We start from the raw sequence: 18,490 nt of genomic DNA, 5'->3' as shown, positions 1-18,490 counted from the left end.
GGATGAGCAATTTGCATTTCCAATATATTTTGCCCTATCATTTACCTACTTAATTTACTTTCTAATGAATGTTTGGGGGAAAAGTGTATGATGCTATATTTTAAAATACCATGGAACTCCTACTTTAAAGTCAGTACAGTCTCTAAGTGCATGTGGAAGGCAAAGTAAAAGGAGATTTAAGTGGTAATCACTGACTTGTACTTTTATCCATTTTAGGAACTCTGTGCACAGTACTGGGGAGAAGGAAAGCAAACGTATGATGGCATAGAAGTTCAAATGGCAGATGTCAGCTCTGGTCCCAGCTATACCATACGTGCATTTGATGTTGCACATCTGAAGGTGAAAGTTTCTTTGCAAATTCCAAAATGTGGTTTTCAAGGAGTTTTTAAATTTCGAAACAAATTTATAAACTTAGCCTCAAGAAAGAGAAGAAACAGTTCCCTCTGCAGTTCTAAGAAGTCCTGCTCTAAGAAATGGAAATATTTTTCTCTTCCAGACCAACAGTCAATCATAAGAAATGCTACAAATTATCTCAAGTTTTCTATTTAGTGAGTTGCTGAGATGGTGGTAGGGGAGTCTCAGGAGATCAGCTGTCTTTTGTACTTTGAACATAGTTTGGATGTCTACCTACCTCATATTCATGAGGCAGAACTATCACCCTGCAGTTCCTCATAAATATAATTCTTCCTTTGTTAATCAGTAGCAATAGAGTTACTTTGTGAATCCTTATTTTATCCTGAACATTAACCATGTCTCCACTGCTGTTTTCCAGACAAAAGAAACTCAGAAGGTATATCAGTATCAGTACCATCAGTGGAGTGGCTGTGATGTTCCCGAAACCCCCAAAGATTTAGTCAGCATGATTCTCAACATTAAACAAAAACTTCCAGCCAGACCAGTCACTGAGGACAACAGGAGAACCCGCAGTGTCCCACTGCTTGTCCACTGCTGGTGGGTCTGAATTCTGCGCACACATTCACCTAGCCCTAAGTTCTGGGTATACACAGCAACCGTAATTTTGGGATGCCTACCTTTTCTCACAAGCCTTTCCGTGTGTCTGGAAACTCAGCTGTCCCAAGAAGATTTCTTGAATTGCTCAAGCTTGGCCTTTTGGATAGTAGTGATGAGAAGAAAGAGCATTTCTCTTGGGCAAGTGTGAGCGCAGAGCAGGTGCTGTGAGCAGCTCCTCTCGGCTGGTGCACCTATTTTGTGGGGAAGTGCTAGGTCAGAGTGCACTTGCATGATGCACTAGTGAACATCCAGTAGAGTTTTTAGGATCATCTCTCTCTCCAGGATACAAGTGCACTTTTCTAGGACCATTTCCTGCAATAGCCTTGCATGCCATCTAAACCAGAAGATAATCCTGTTAACAATAGTTGAGACTGTAAGTCTCAAATTTTGAATTTCCCTCTTCCCCTTAAGTGGTACTTGAGGTCCAGGTAGTCTCTAGATAAACTATGTCCTGTGTGAATCCTACATGTGTACTTAATTGTGACAATTTCAGGCCAGTGAAAAATGCTTTGGAAATATAATTCAGTATAAAGTTTAAAAAATGTATGTAACATTTAGTCAGAAGACTTTGGATTTTACCTTGTAAATTTACATGTATATTTTGCATCATATTCCAGTGATGGATCACAGCAGACTGGTTTATTTTGTGCTTTAATGACCCTTTTGGAAAGTGCAGAAACAGAAGAAATAATAGATGTTTTCCAAGTAGTAAAATCACTTCGTCGCACCAGGCTGGGAATGGTCTCCACCTTTGTAAGTAAATCCTATGAATAAACAGAAAAACAAAAAAGAGATTACTTGCCATGATCACTAATATTCCCGTAACCTTGGGCATAATTCCTGTATGGGGAGCACTGATTCTATTCAGAACATTCACACACCACCATTTGGGCAGTGGCGCTTGCTGATGGGAATGAAGGAGTCTGAGATATCCAGAGCTGCAATTCTGTACTGCCTTTGGCAAAGGGTGTATAGTATCAAATTACTGATTGCATTAATTGCAATTGTTGTTGCAATTGTTGTTCCTGCAGTTGGTTCATGATGTGCATGCAGTGTCTCTTCTGCAGCTGGGAGATGAACTCCATTTGCAGGCTGGCAGCCACTGACTGTTTTGTTAAGTCACTCCAGAGGAACTGTGGCACACACTGTGCAGTTACCACAAACCAGACCTGGGTGTCAGTGATTTGGGCAGGTTATTACATGAACTTCCAGACTCGGTACAATGCATGTTGTTTACAACTTAGGTACTCTAAAAACTGTATTTTTGGTACTTTATGAATCAAAAGGGCACTGAGTGACAGCTTGGAATGGAGACAGCTTGGATGCAGACAGTTTCAGAGATGTTATGTACATGTGAAGTCAGAATAAACCATAGGAGCAACACTCTCTATGCCAAAAACTGTGGAAGTGCTTCATATGCAGTCTTGTTTGTCCAATTGCATGCTACATTTCTAAAATGTAAGAGAAAAAGAAAGAATGGATTAATTCTTGGACTCTGAGCATTCCATTAACACTAACTTCTTCTCTTTATTTTTAAGGAACAATACCAATTTCTGTATGATATCATTGCCAGTACCTACCCTGCACAGAATGGACAAATAAAGAAGAACAGCCAGCAGGAAGATAAAGTTGAATTTTGTAACGAAGTAGGAAAATCAGATCAGGAAACTGATTTGATCGCAACTGATCTTGCCCCAGCACAGCCAGAGGAAATTGAGCCACCTGAAATATGTGATGGTTCCAAGGCTGCAGATAGCACTAAGGGAACAGAAAGCTCTACAAATGGCCCCACAACTGCAATTCCAACTTAGAGCTAAACTAAAAAAAAAAGTGCTTTTTCGCATGCAAAAAATTTTAAGCAAAATGGGAGGTATAAGATTCCTTCTTCTTCCCACTTTTTTTTTTAATTTTAGTTATTTTCGGTTTTTGAAAGGTACAAATTTAAAGGAATACTTGAAACTTGTAGAGAGCGACAAAAACTGTGGAATTTTAATTTTTCTGTAGATTTGCATTTAATACTTGTTCAGAAAACTTCACTATTTTTATACTTTTCCTTTTAAAAACATGTACAGTGTAATACTATGCTGAGGAGTGCGAAGCAAAATTTTTTATTTCTGTAACAAGGAAAAAAGCAACTCAGAAAAAGATTATTGAGTTGCAAGAACAGGTCTGTCCTCAAAACTACTAGCAAGTAAGTGAACTTATAGGTAAGCATATATTCTAGTATTTCAAGACTAATGAGAGCATTAATAATACTCTTGGGACTTGTGGGAGTTTGCCAAACAGTTTTAGAGTTTATAATTTACATCATGTGGCAATTCCAAGGAATTCTGACTTACAAAGGATGTGTAAATCATCCCATATCAATGCAGAATAGAAATTTTTGCATTTTTCTAAGTGTCCTCAAGGTGTCCTTATTGCTCCACATATATTAATCTGGTACTCCTATAGGAGTTTGGAGATTTGATCATTGAAAGGGTTCTGGTGGAAAACACATCCTGTTTATTCTTAAAGCTTAAAATACTGAGAGCTTGCTTATCTATTTCTTATGCTTACATTTATTTAAAGGATTGCTTCCAAACTCTTTTCAGAACTGGAAAATACTTTGATAATTTTACTTGTAGATTTTAATCGGTACAGGGTTTTTTTTTCCGTAATGATGTTTTGTATGTTACAGTTTTGATATTTTTACTATTTCTCACTGGATTTTAGCCTGCTGTTTTCAGAACAAATAAAAAAAGGTAATTAATATTTGACAAGATGAAAATTATTCTGTTCTCTTGTACTATGCAAACTTTTTTTTTCTGCAAATGTTTACTTCTAAATGTATAAAATCCTGTGCTGTCTCATACATGGATAAAATTTACAAATGTCAGCGGGAAAACACATCATTTAATTCTTCTAAAACTGTGTGTGTGCCCAGGTAAGTGTCACGACTCTCTCAGAACAGAGGAAAGAGGCTTCATTTTATTTTGCTTGAAGCCATCAAAGGAACAGTCATGCAACAGATTCATTGCTCCAAGTTTATCACTGCTTATTCCTAATTACTCATTAACAAACATAATTGAAATCACTTAGAGAGCTGTCTAAACAACATGTACAGTCACACTTGGTTAAAACCCTGATTAAATTGTGCTGTTAGCCTAGATCAAATATATCATTCACAATTACCAGCTCAGACAAGTGCTTGCTGGCAGTCTTGCTTCAGAAAGTGGCAGCAGGCAGACACAGAGCAGGAGGACTCCCCTTGGCTGCCAGCTGAACTCCTTTTCAGCAAGGAGTTGTGTTAGGTGATAAACTAACAAAGCTGAAGGGGTCATGTGGGGAGGGAAAGCTCTAGGGACTACATGGGAAGATAATCTAAAAAATATTTTTGGCCCAAAATATGTTGGCTAGTTTTAGAGGAACTAAAAACTAAATTGCAAATTTAGCATACCTTGAAGATCAAAAGTATAAAGACCCTTGGATGCAGATTAGTTCAATGGTGTTCATTGCATGTCAGAGAACAATAAATTTATTTTCCTTTGTTTAAGACTTGGCAACTGTAAAATCTCTCTTTCACGTAGAAAAACTAAGAAGTGAGTGCTGCTGTATAATGTAAGTCTGTGGAGACAAAGACTAGTCACACTTTTAGAAATAACTGAAAGCATTTCCCAAATCAAAAATTACACCAAACGTTTCTTGTTTTAAATCTGAGGGCAATCATATACTTTAATTCCTTGAAAAAAGATTCCTATGTTTTTTAGGCTCCTGCAGCACCTAGGCTGTAAAAACCTTGCGTGATCATGATAACTATCTTCTAGAATGATTTCAATGTTCTTTTGCTGGTGTTTTTTTAAAAGAGAGGAATGCCAAGTTAACTCTTGATTTGTGCATGTACTTTGAAAGAGAAATCCTTAACTCTGTTATATTTTACTTCATGCACATCTTCATTATTAGAGAAATGGAGCTTTACACTGAAACTGCCCTCATGTGCCTAGTGTGAACCACTTTTGCAGTAAAGTTCCTTACAGTCACAAGGAGGTAAACTGAGCTCTTGGATTTTTAATTATTTTCAAATTAAAGAACATGCTGTAGAATTAAATCTCATTAAATCCCAGTTCAGTGATTGAAGGAGCCTGTCTTAACACAGTTTAGAAGTTCTGATTGCTTCCAGGAACTCTCCATGTGTGTGCTAGGGGTGTTTTTTTGCCTTCTGTATTGTTCTTTGTTTCCTGAACATCCATGAGGTGGTGACACAGAGCTTGTAGAAGGTGGTTCTTATGCTGGATGCTGCACAGTCACTTGGCTTATTCACTTGTAGGATTAATCTCACGTTCCCCAGGAACATGGTAAAACATTTTACAGGTGAGACACGAAGCCCAAGCTAGAAAGCTTTGCTAGGAACTGCTTTGGCTCTGTCAGGGCAAGAAAATAGTGTAACACACTAGCTTTGCATAGCCTGAAAGTTGAGAAACAGTCTCTAAGTAAGATGAAAAATGTTTATCTTATGAAATACAGCTAAACCACAGAAAACGTGCTAACCACTGCCTCAAGCTGAGCAAACCACTCTTGGAGAATGGTTTAGAATCTGAAGTCCAGGATAAAAACAGCTAAGCAACAGATGAGCTGAGAGAGGACTTTGAGCAACATATAGAGGTAATCAAGTGCTTATGTGACCAGAGGGACTAAATTTCTCCCATAATTTTCTGGGTGGATGCTGACATAAAGGTGGGTATGTAAAAATTACAGTGCTGTGCTAGTGGAATCCAGTGTGGGAAGATGGGGGAGAGGAAGGACCTCAGAGTCCACACAAGATTCTGCCGTCAGGTAACTGCAGTGAGGAGTGGAGTGTGAGAGTGTGCTTTTGTTTAGTTTTTTCCTGTTTCTCGTGCTCTGTAATGAACAAGGCAGTTGTATTAAGACCTTTTCAGAGGCTGTACATTATGATGCAATGCAAAAAAGGGCCAGCACACAGAGCCCTGGCAGTCAGGGTTCCAGGAGATGGCAGAAGCCCTGCTGCTCTCCCGCAGCCCAGCTGCCAGTGCTGGATTTGTGCTCCTGAGGGAATGTTTGTGCCTGCTCCTTTCCCCCACACTTGCGAACGGTGTTCACCAACTCTCTCCACTTCGAGCCGGCTGGTGCTGCCGCAGCGCACGCTGCAGTGGCACTGCGCTCACTCCCACCGGGAAAGGGAAGGCATTCTGCCCCTTGCCCCCAGCAGATGGGCTGGTGGCCGCACGCAGGAGCCGAGGGTCGGGACAGGCCTGGAGGGTCCCCATCTGTCCCAGCCCTGTGCTCCCCGTTGCCCCGAGGACAGCCCCTGGGCAGGAGGCTGCTGGGGGAATGAGGCGGGCAGGGCGTTCTGGGCTTTGCTGCAAGCCAGGAAAGCTGGGCTGGAATAATCTGGTGTGAGAGGCACAAACTGTGCTGGGTAGTGGGTCTGAGCCACAGAAAGTGCTGAAGCTAAGAGTTACAAAGGGAAGAAAAATGCTGCCATTTTGAGCTGTTTGTTTGTGTGAGGTAGCAAAGAAAGTAAAGCGAGTGGTGCCTCCAGACAGGTGTTTCATTAAGCAAGTAGTTGTATATTTTATTTAACATTCCTCATAAAAACTCTCCTGCATCAATGCTTATCTCTTTGACAAGGAATCTTACTTTTGTGAAGGCCCAGGGCTTTTTCTGACATGGTACATTCTACAGATTGCCTCTAAAAGAAAATCAGAAATTCCCTGAGGGCTCTACACAGCTGTACCGCAGCTATTTTTCCATACATAACGCAACTGTTTGCCAAGGACCAACGTGCTGGTTTTGGACTAGGGAGAGCTACAACAGAAGAAAAGGGAGTTTCAGTTACAGAATACAGAATATTTCTATGTACATCAGCTCTGCTTCAGAAAAACCCCAAGTCTTTGGATAAATATAATCCAATTATTTGGAAGGTACGGCAACAGAGAATATTTTGTACAAAAGCCCAAGTCAATCTGTCCTAGCAAAAGGAAGGAACATGATTCTAAAAGTACTGTGCAAGTTGATGCTCAAAGATCTTCTTTATAGTGATAAAAATTATTTAGGAAGAAAACTTACTACAAGTTATACTAAAATATAGCTTTAAATAGTTTTAGCTTTTTAGCTTTAAATAGTTATGTTCTCAGACTCAGGATTGCCAGCATCAATGCATAATGTTACTAAACTTTCTAAAATTAAGGTAATTAATTTTTTTCAGAGGAATGGGCATAGATCTATTCACAGCTGGGTGTCTCTTCAATCCCACACCTGTGTAGTGCCACGGCAGGCAGTACTAACATAGCCATAAGTGTGACTGGCTGATACACGGAGGGAAAAATAAAAGGAAGTTTATTTTGGATCGGTTTCAGCACTCAGATTCAAATTTTTGCTTTTGGAGATGAACCCCCTGATAGCCTGACCTTGCCTGGCAGTCAGCTGGGAGTCAGAGCTTGCACATGTCAGTGCTCCACAGAGTCCTTGGGGTGACCCTTGTGTATTTTCAGAGCTTCCCGGCAGGCTGTGCTGAAACTCTTCAAACGCCTTTTGCTCACTTCCGAGCCTCCTGCAGTGCATCCAGCTTGCTCCATTTCAGTAACATGGAGCCATTTGAGGTAATGAAGATGGCATTTCTTTATGCAGCACTGCAGAGCTTGTGTCTCCCCAGGACCAAGCTCCAGTTCAGACGCAGAGGGTGTGCATGTGTGTGTGTGTGTGTGCGTGCATCGCTCATTGCGTCAAGTGTGAGATTCCATCCCCAGCCAGAAATCCATGAGCTGCTGATTTGGCAGCTGCTTGGCTTAGAGGAAGGAAAATTGGAGAAACAGGGATGATAAGGTGATCCTGTACTAACTTTTTTGTGGGGCAGTGCAGCTGGTGGTCTTTATAAGCTGGTTTTCAGAGATGAATTTGCAAAAAGTAAATCACAGGTGAGGTGCAGACTGCATGGCTACAGAGCACTCCTGTTGTCACAGACTAAATCAGCACTGGCATCAGAGGCTACCAAATACATATTTGTCAGTGTGTGTGTTCTTCAACTGCAGAGAAAAATGATAAAAAATGAGAACAGAAAGTTACCACTGGAAGATGGTGTTCTTGCCAAATATGGACATTTGATAAGAAATGTCAATTTTGAATATTTTTTCTTGAAGAATAATGAATAATTTAAATCCTATTTTTGTAATGTTAATATGTCATTTTGAGAATAACAACATCTTGTTCCATGTTTATCACTATAGTTCCTTTTACTCCTGCTATTTTCTGAAATACTTACATATATTATTTTTAATACATCATTATGTCACTGAAACCACTTCAAGACTAAAAGAGTTCAGTATCATTGTTTCCCTTTTCTATGCTGCTTTCTTAATATAATTTCTATTCAGCAATAAAATGAAATTCTGACTTCATATATTGATTTAGCATAAATAAAATTCTCACAGGAATTCAATTTCTTAAATGGCATTAGTAAATTATTCCACAAAAGTTATGTCTTGTTTCAAAGAGAGCACGGCATTTCCACTATCAAATAACACCTTGCTGTGCTCCACTCACAGTGGAAAGACTTTCTGTGGCAGTGCAGGGCAGACAAGGCTCACAGCCCCCTCACAGACAGCTCTGCTCTCATCTTCACAGTCCAATTTGTTGAAGACTCTGACTCTTCCTTCTGTAGCTTTTGCTCAGTTGCTGAATTGTGATCTCTTTCCATCTGAATAATTTTATCACCTTTCTAGGTTTCCTTCTGATTTGGAGGCTCCAGCATTTCACTGACTTGAAGAGCTATCTGTTTTCCACAACAGCCTTCTGTTTCCATCTCCCAGCCCAGCCCTGTTCCCATGCTCCCTGTCCCCTTCCCCCATCCTGGGTGCCAGGGAGCAGCAGCAAGAGCTGTCTGCCCTGCCAGGGAAGAAGATCCCAGCTCGAGGGCAAAGCAGGAGAAGGCCAGCCCCACATGGACACAGTCTCACTGTGCTCGAGCAGGGTGAGCAGAGCGGGGCTGGGACGGTGACCAGCCTCAGTTGTGGCACGGTGCATGATTTCATGGGCCCTGCTTTTCTGCTTCTGAAGAGTGCAGATATTTTAGGTCTTGTATGTGTAGATGACAGAAAAACTACTGATTCCTGTAAAATCAATGCCACAGGTACCAACTTAATATTTGGATTAAATTCCCAATTTTATTGAGAAAAAATATTAGTTTGGGATTACCCGTGCAGGTAGAGGTGAGAAAGAAGCAAGTCAGCTGAATTTATTGGCTTACAGATACAATGCTCGTGGATATTTTCATTCAAGGCCCATTTCCACACAGAGCTACATCTGCATCTTCTGCCTCTCTATCATCTGGTCAGCTGAGGTTTTATTCTGAAAGTTAGTCTCATACAAGATAGGAAAGAAATAGCCACAAAGTAGATATCTTGTTCTCTACATTTCCATCACGCAGGAACAGCTTTCTGATGGAGTTTTGTGAGAGCTATAACTTCAGGCTTGCTAGTTTTGAATTCCTAATTCAAAATTCTAAAGTTGTGAACGATACACTGCTGCACAGAAATGCATTAAAAAGCACCTCATCTCATTTTCTGGTCTTTTGTTGAAGCACAAAGCTATATAATGTGCTTTATAAATGCTGCTGTTTTCCAGGACAGCTGTTTCCCCCTTTTTTGGTTTTAACAAATGGGAGAGTTGGGATATTAGTTACTTCTCCTTTTTTCCTCATTATTCCCAGACAGGGAGGAAAAGGTTCCTTGTCCCAACAGAAGTATGTACACTGACAACATCACAACTGATGACAGGCTACACTACAAGCAGGTGGTTAAGTCTGGGCTACAGTAAATTTTGGTCTTAATCTGTTTTGAGTTTTAAAGGCCATGAAACCTAGGCTGCTGTTCTAGTCTAATACAGAGTTGAGAGGCACAGCTATGAGCTGACAACATGTGTGAAATTGTGGTCTCAGCCCTGTTCATACAGAAAAAGTCTGTTCTGCTGTCATGGCAATAGCTCTGAAAATCAAACTGCTTGTCAGCAGCTGAGCACCATGAATGTAGATTGGTTTTGAGGACATCAGGACCCATTTACAAGGTTGTTTGTACTTGTAAATGTCATACATTTGGTGCATACATTCCACAGCCTTCCTGTAGGCACCTCCTCCTAGTGAGCAGCTTCCTCAACCCGAAGCAGAGCCGTCCTGAGGCCGGCAGTGGTGCCAGCTGCATGGCAGGATGCTCCTGGCAGGAGGCACTGTGGGAGAAGGAGAGAGGCAGCTTGAACTGAGGTGGCCCCACACTCACAAAGAAATGCTCTGGAGGCATCAGATGAATGCCATTAGCAGTCAGTTCAATCTCTTCTCCCTTTTCTCCTCCAGAGTGTTAGATGGAGGAGGTGGGTGTGGTCTTCTGTATGTTTGTGGATTTTTGTTTTGCTTTAGTTCTTTTCTGCATTGCATTTTTTAAAAAAAACTGCATCTAGCACTCTATTTAAGCTTTTGCTAGTAGCTAAAAATATAAATAAATCAGGAATTTGTTTAGTTTAATTCCTGGTGCTGCAAGTTTTTGCATCCAACTGTCATTATGAATCAGTTGTTTCTTTGCTCAAAACCATCAAGTATAACAGCGTCCAAGATAAATACTTAAGTAAATCAAGTTTGATAAATTAGGTAGTTAAAACTTCAGAAATCTAAGATAAATAGGAAGGAGAGAATATTTTTATAAGGTTTATTCAGGTTTCCTTGGCAAGACCTTGATCTACAGTAGACATCCCAGCCAGTACTTTCCCCTGCAACCTGACACTCTTGGCTGAGAGACCTCACAAACACAACCGAGTGACCATGTGATGGTAACTGCTCTGAACAGCTACAACTGTGTGCTGATGGCTCCTCTGAAGTGGTTCACAAGCTGAGATCACATGTAAAGGCCAGTTAGAAGGTAGCCTGGATAACCCAGCCCAGGAATGAGAACAGGAAAAGTCTCCGTGGCAGGGTAGCAGGCTGCATGCAAGAAATAAATGCAGGTGTCCAGCTATTCTGCTGGGCTTCTAGATTGGAAAAAGACACACCAGATTTAGAGAGGAAGAGTTCTCTTTTTTTAGCCAATTATATAATTTTATAGCAGCATTTAAGGGGAAAATGCAGTGTGCACTAATTATTTTTATAGCAAATTAATAAAATAATCTGATAGGAAGGAAGACATTCTCTCCCTTTGCTCCCTCAAACTGACTCCCTACTTGCTGTACTGTAAAACTGCAGCATAAATACTCTGTAAGGCTGCCCCTGATCCTCAAAAGATCAAAGCAGCCTCTTCATAGAGCACTGAACTGTACAGGGCGAGCAGTACATGCTACAATAAATATCTGAGCATCCATTGTTTATCAAGGACTAAGGAGAGCAGAAGGTTATATTAAAGAAGAAAAGAGCAAATTTTCCTGCTGTGAATACTTTGAGGTAAAGGACAAACCCAGTATGTCAGAGTTCAGCACTGGAAAGGAGAGCTCTGGAAAAAGATGTTTCTTTCTGTCCAAAGAGGGGATGCTGTGACAGTAAGTGTGTCTTCCTAGTCCTCTGTTAAAGAGCATTTTAGATGACGTTAACCAGACTTTGGAGGGCAGCTGTTATGAAGCACAGCTCAAGAAACTGTGCTGCCTCAAGGCCTTGGAGCAGCCTTTTTACTTTTATATCTTGGCTAATGAATAGGCTGCCCTTTGGCAACTCTTATATAAGTGAGAGCTTTTTAAACCCAGTGCATTTCACATTCTCTTGAAAAACAAAATTTTTGACCCAACAGGATAATGCGTAAGCAATTCCCTGAGTTATAGCCTTCTCTGCGTTTTCCCAGTGTGGGTTTTTGCTCCACAAAGCACATTGTGAGCATGGGGAAAGCAGTTCCATGGGCAAACTGCTTTTGCAATATTGCTTAGAAGTGTCCAGTGATGTCAATATGATCACAGCATTCTTCTGAGCCAGAACTCTGTCCTATATCAACTGAAATTAGTGGGATCATTTCCAACGATTTTGCTGTGCAGTAAGTTGGGATTTGAATAAGAGAAGCAAGTATGAATAGAATATATTCAACATATTTTTCTCCTCAGTACCAGAGAAACTGATACTCACAAATACTGCCTCTATGCAGAAAGCTTCCCTTCTTTAATAAGCTCTTTCTTCTCCCCAAAACTAAGGGGAAAACAGGTCATCCACATAAAAATGTGCATTTGGCGCACTACTTGTCTTGAAACAATTCACTTCTTGGATTCTGCTGCCCTGTAAGTGGAGAACAGATCTGGGTACACTTGTAGTGTCCTCTGTTAACATTCATCTTCTGCTTCTTTAAGGGAAAAAAAAAGGTAAAAATAATAATCTGTTTCAAGTTTTACCTGGAGCCCACTGTTAAATTGGTCCTTGGCCAATGGCAATCTAAGAATATGCTTTCCTGCTAATTTGGTTCAGTGATAGGATTGCTTGCCAGCAGTACACAGTGGGGGAAACTCAATGTGGTTAGCCCTGGTTACCTGGCAAGCAGGCATGCAATTTGAATAGCCAGTGGGAAATTCCTATTGACCTGCTTATGCTGCTTTTCAGAGTCGTACACTTGTCTCTTTTTCAGTGCTCTCTTCCTCTGCATTAGTTGTTCCTTGGGATTATTTTTTGTGCCTGTAAAAGATCAAAGCAAGAAGCAACCTGAATTTGCTCTTAGAAGTGGCTTTTGTCACATCAGGATCGAGACTAGTAGACTCAAAATTCACATGTAATTTAAAAAATCCCAAACCCCGCTATCACAGATACAACTTCTGGTTCCTCATGGTTTATTTTTGGATAGAACCAATTACTTGAGCATAGTTGGAGGACACACAAGTACCTGTTACAGCGTCAAAACCAGGCAAGTGTAATTAAACATGCTGTTCTGGTGGGCTTGAAACCTATTTGCAATCAAGCGAACCAGTGAGCTTTTCAGCAGATTTGGCTTTCTCCCCTCGGGAGAGGTTGAGCACTGGGACAGTAGCCACGTTTCACTGCTGCTCCTGACTGAGGCACGTTGACAGAGACGTGTGGGAGTTTACACAGGGTCCACTTGCACCAAGACTTGTTCTGGCCAGGATTAATCTCTCATTTTTATGAGCACTAAACTTCACTAACATTTACCCCTAAATTAAAAAATAATATCAAGAATGTACTACTAAAGCAAATTTTTTACATAAATAAATATTTATTTAATCTTTGTTGCCACGGATGAGGAGAACGCAGTGTTGGTGCCAAACCCTTCATGGCCTCCTGGATGTACCTGATGTTAACTCTTTCAGAGGAAAGGGGAAGCGATGAGTCACCAACTGATTTGCAGTTTCTTTTTATTTCCCATCTAGCTCGAGCAAAAATGCCAAAATCTAGAATGCTATTAAGAGTCTGAGTAGATTGTATGTGAAATGTGAGATGCAGAATCTGACAGTCCTGCAGCGGAGCACAGCACAGGGGCTCCCCAGCCGATGCCGAGCCGGTGCACTTGGAGCTCAGGAATCAGATGCAGCGTAGCAATGCTATTCCAGCAGTCTCATCAGAATTAATTAGTCTGGCTGAGAGGCAGGACAGATTTTGCCTGAGCAGACTGCACAGACAGAGCAGCTATAGAGCCTGGTACCTGAGCCAGTTTATTTGGAGCAATACGGAAGTGCTGTCAGTGCTGAGAAAATTGTACTGACTTAAATGGTGCCAGATCACACTGTTTATTAGATCAGTTGTCTCAATGACATATGCAGAAGGCTGTATCTAAAACAGATTTGCTCCTATGCTTTTCCTTTTTGATGAAGATTCTAGAGAGGGAAGCGTCTGAGTATCCTGCTTGAAAAACCTTTCTCTGTGAATTCAACAAAAAAGATTAAGTTGTAATAATGCAGTTCCTTTTCCCATCTCATATGCAAGAACATAATTTAAGAATGGAAATAGAAGTAGGAACATATAGATATGCATTAAAGTATCAGAGATCTCCAAGATTAATCTGTACACTCGCTAATGTATAATAATTCAATTTTACTTAGTAGAACCCTTTAAATGAATGTTTGGCAAACAGTATGCCTATATTTTATTCCTGAAGTCTACACAGCTAGGTAATAGTTAAGGATATAGAGTCACATTCATTAGCTTCCAGGAGAAAGGAATTTGGGAACCTAATCTGATAAGACCTTTCCAGGTAACATGAGCCTTTCATCTAATGGGGTTCTTGTGTATATGAGCTGTTATTGCCAGGCACAGTAACCCCAGCTACGAGCAAGGGCTGACCTGGAGAGTTATCTGCTCCCCAGGGAACACTGGTGGAGGACTCAGCTCCTTCCTCTGCCCTTGTCTTCGCTGTGATTCTAGGCAAGTCACTGGGAAATAAGACACAAAGGCTATTTGGAAAGTGAGGAATATAATACTTTGAACTAGAGGTAAGTGTTAAGATAAAAAAAAAAAATCATTGAAAGACTGTGAATTTATCTTCAATAACTGGGGAATGAGCAAGCATTTTAGGAAAAAACCCTACACTGTTATGTGGCTTGTTTTTGTGACAATCAAAGAGGAAGCAGGACAAAAATGTGAGTACGAGAAAGTATTTTATATACACATAAATACCTGTAACTGATGGGATCAGTAGAGAGGCACTGCTCTGGTAGGCTAATCCCTGACTGCATCCTTCACACTATACAGTTACTGCTTGATCCTACAACAAAGTCTGTGTTCACAGGTGAGATTTCTGTGTAGCTATATACCACACGCAGCTGCTGCTGCTGCATTACAAAGTGCTCAGGGCCAGATGCTGCTGTAGTTTGGCAGAGTGGGTAGAGAACAGGAATTAGGACTTTCAGAGCTACCCATTAAATTTACATGTCTGTTTCAATTCAGTTAATGGAATAAAAATCCAAGACTGAAGATCTCAACTATGAATCCCTGGAGAAATACAAGGTAAGATTTAGGTAGCTCAGAAAGGAGCAGATACTGTCTGCAGTTTTCTGTGCAAAAATGTGCTGTAAAAATTCAGTGTTACCTAAAGGGAAAAAAAAAAAAAGAACAACCCAGAAAAAGAACAACCCAAACATTTTTATGTGTAGCAGCACTAATGGGGGGACATGTTAACAGGAGTGCTGATTCATATCATTAATGTGGGCAGGCAGTAACCGTGGAGAGGGAAAGATCTGTTAGAACATGCTTCTCTTGAGAACACGCCTAAATTAAGAGGCTGTCAGAGACATGTGTTTCACAGTGTTGGCAACCCAGGTGTAACAAATTTCCAAGATGACTATTAGTGAGTACTAACAGCTATAAAAGCACTTCTAATTTCTTGCTGAATATGGAGGCTTAACTGGAAGTGGGAACTGTAGGTAGAAGTGAAGAACAGTCAGGATACACATGCAGAGTAATGGCCATTAGCAGGGGACACATAAATGGCACAATGGGGTCCAAATTAAGTGATTTGATTTAAGAAAAAGAACCAGGAATGATGAGAATAGAAAGACCACCTCACACTTTCCTACGGCAGAACGTTCTGCCTTCTGTGTCAAGCATTTGTCTTTAACACCAGATCTTGGATCTGGTTTTTTATGGCAATACCTATCTTCATTTATTTGCTTTTCTTTTGATATGTTTTAGAATAATTATAATTGTTGTGGGAAAAAAAATACACATGCTCTCTTATCGCTTTTATTTTCTGAGTGCTTAACTTCTTTTAATTTATGGACTTGTTTTTGTACTGCAAAGGAACCAAAGACTTGATAGGATTTTATTTCCTGAATGTGACTGGTGTCTGAGAAACCTACTTTTCTATTTCAGTAGGGCTGCTTTGAGGAGCAGAAATGGGAATTAAACATGACTTTCAAGAATTTTGGTCTTCAACTTCACTAATCTCTTCTTATAGTTAGTAACCAATGATCTGCAGTAGTAGAACATTTAATCACATGACATGAAGGAAAACAGTTATTTGTGTATTTTAATAACTTTTAGGTATCTTGCTAGTAAAATATACAGTCCTTTCACCTTGCTGAACTTTTAGTAAGGGTGGAAGAGAAAAGGTAAAACGTTTGATGCTAAACATTGAGACAGGGTTCAAGGATGTTTATTTTATGAATTGGCTTATTATTGGCACTATTTATCATTAAAAGCTTGAAGTGACGTTTAGTTTGGCTACTTTCTTTTCAACAAGCAACCCCACTCCTAGCTGTACTTATGGCATCCAAAGATGTGAGACCGATTCACGATACTGAATAGTGAAAAACATTTTCTGGTACCTTAAAGAAGTGTTTTAATTGTAATTATAAAGAGCTGATCTGTTCATAAAGCAGGGCATCAAGGCAGGTGAAACTGGTGCAACTCAGACTTTGAAAATGGAAGTCTCCAGATCACATCAGAAATGCACCAAGTGTTTTTTTCTAGAAAACACTCTGTCAATCACTGGTACTGGTAGCAGAAGCTGCCAGCCAAGGAGATCAGGTAATGTCAGCTCCATGGTAATCAGCCTTGAACAAATGCTGGTGGGCTTTTTTGTTATTGCTTTTTTAAAACAATCATTCTGTACTCCACGCTTATGTAATTATACAGGTTTTATTAATTTATGATTTCATTGATTTTAGGTATCTGATTTATAGTGTTAATTAATATTGTGTCTGGGAACTCTTTGGAAATGCACCTTATTTAGGAAAAGTCTCTGAAGGACACAGGAACATTAATTCCCATGAGCTTTCCATCTGTCTTTCACATGATTGTTTGCAATACGAAGGAATCTATGACACCTATATCTGTGTTTTTTTCTGGGGAAGAGACAGCATCAGAAATTAAATTACAATCCACTGTGTTGCATTTTTTGGTAGGGGGAGCGTGGGGCAGTGTATTAGGGGTATATTACCTGAGAAGGTGCTGGAAGCTTCTCTGGAGCCAATGCCAGCCGCCTCCAAGATGGATCTGTTGCTGGCTGAGGCCAAGTCCATCAGCAACAGTGGTAGTGCCTCTGGGATAATATATTTGGAAATGGGAGGGAAACTGTGCACTTGCATATGGAGAGAGGAAAAAGGAGTGAGAATATGTGAAAGAAGCAGCTCTGCAGACACCGAGGTCAGTGAGGAAGGAGGGGCTGGAGGTGCCCCAGGCAGACGAGCAGAGATTCCCCTGTAGCCCCTGGTGCAGCCCATGGTGAGGCAGCTGTGCCCCTGCAGCCCAGGGAGGTCCATGGGGAGCAGAGATCCACCTGCAGCCCATGGAGGAGCCCACACCAGAGCAGGTTTGCTGACAGGAGTTTTGAACCCCTTGGGGCCCACACTGGTGCAGCCTGTTCCCAAGGGACTGCGCCCCATGGAGGGGACCCACGCTGGTACAGGGGAAGAGTGTGAGGAGTCCTCCCCCTGAGGAGCATATAGTAGCCAAGACAACGTGTAATGAACTGAAAGCAACCTCTGTTCCCCATCACCCTGCACTGCTGGCAGAGAGGAGGTAGAGAAATCAGGAGTGAAGGGAATAAGAAAGGGCTGGGGGAAAGCTGTTTTAAGATTTCTCCTTATCCTACTCCAGTTTGATAACTAAGGATTTAATTTCCCCAGGCTGAGTGTGTTCTGCCTGTCACAGTGCTCACTGCTATGTGATCTCTGTCCTACTCGACCCAGGAGACTTTCATTACATTTTCTCTGCCCTGCCCAGCTGAGGAGAAGAGTGACTGACTGGCAGTGGTGGGTACCTGGTGCTCAGACAGAGTCAACCCACTGCACATATGTCCCTGACCACTTAAAGAGAATTTGCTAATGTTGTTTCAGGAAGATAGAGAGTAGAGGACTTCTGGATCCCACTCTTCCATCTCGTATACTTTCTAGATAACATTTGTCATGGGTGACTGTTTCTGGTTTCAGTGTCAGGCTTGTAGAACTCATGATCCCATGGCTATTCTTTTAGATGGATCCACAAATCATGGTGTGACAGAATAAACTTTTTTTTTTTTTTGCTGAAGGATACAATTTTATGCTGGGTCTGCCCTGCTCATCTCACAGAAGCTTTTGTCAAAAAAAAAAAAAAAGCCATTGCTATTCAGGGTATTTTGACCCTGAACTGCTTTGGGCACAGCAAGAATAAGCTGCTGGAGAAGGAGGCAAAAGGCAGGCAAAGAAATGTCTGCTGGGAGCTCCCTCAAGCAGCCTGGGCTGCCCATAATAAGGAAAGCCTTCACCTACTTATGAGGAAGGAAGGCAAAAGTACAGGTCTTTGACAGAAGTAGAAGCTCTTGACTATTGCCAGGAATTTTGCATCACTTGCTGATTCATATTATGTCTGTTGAGTGTTTGCCCATGGACCTTAGCTCCAGGATTTCTCTCTCCCTCAAAGACAACAGCTCCCAGGCAGCTGCACCAGCCTTTGCAACATTCACCTCTGCTGCAGACACAGGCAGTCCAGGAAAGGGATGCCAGGACACCCTGCCCCTGTTTCTGGGCAAAAAAAGGGATCAGCAGGCAGCATCTCAGTCAGGCAGGTGTCAGGAGGTGAGGCAGGATCAAGTCAAAGACTAGGAAAGCTTAT

General features: G+C 41.1%; 1 protein-coding gene across 1 annotated transcript in view; it reads left to right on the top strand.

Moving 5' to 3' along the window:
- Window positions 1–3,767, top strand: part of PTPRC (protein tyrosine phosphatase receptor type C) — a 58,519-nt gene extending 54,752 nt beyond the window's left edge. Inside the window, exons 28-31 of the mRNA XM_038144160.1 lie at window positions 217–339; window positions 773–951; window positions 1,629–1,764; window positions 2,550–3,767. Coding sequence (XP_038000088.1) covers window positions 217–339; window positions 773–951; window positions 1,629–1,764; window positions 2,550–2,822 — 711 coding nt within the window. The 3' untranslated portion in view covers window positions 2,823–3,767. The remainder of the gene's footprint in view (window positions 1–216; window positions 340–772; window positions 952–1,628; window positions 1,765–2,549) is intronic.
- The last annotated feature ends 14,723 nt before the right edge of the window (window positions 3,768–18,490 follow it).

This window comes from Motacilla alba, chromosome 8, assembly GCF_015832195.1.
Source record: "Motacilla alba alba isolate MOTALB_02 chromosome 8, Motacilla_alba_V1.0_pri, whole genome shotgun sequence".
NCBI lineage: Eukaryota > Metazoa > Chordata > Aves > Passeriformes > Motacillidae > Motacilla > Motacilla alba.
This window is presented reverse-complemented; position numbering and strand designations above follow the sequence as displayed.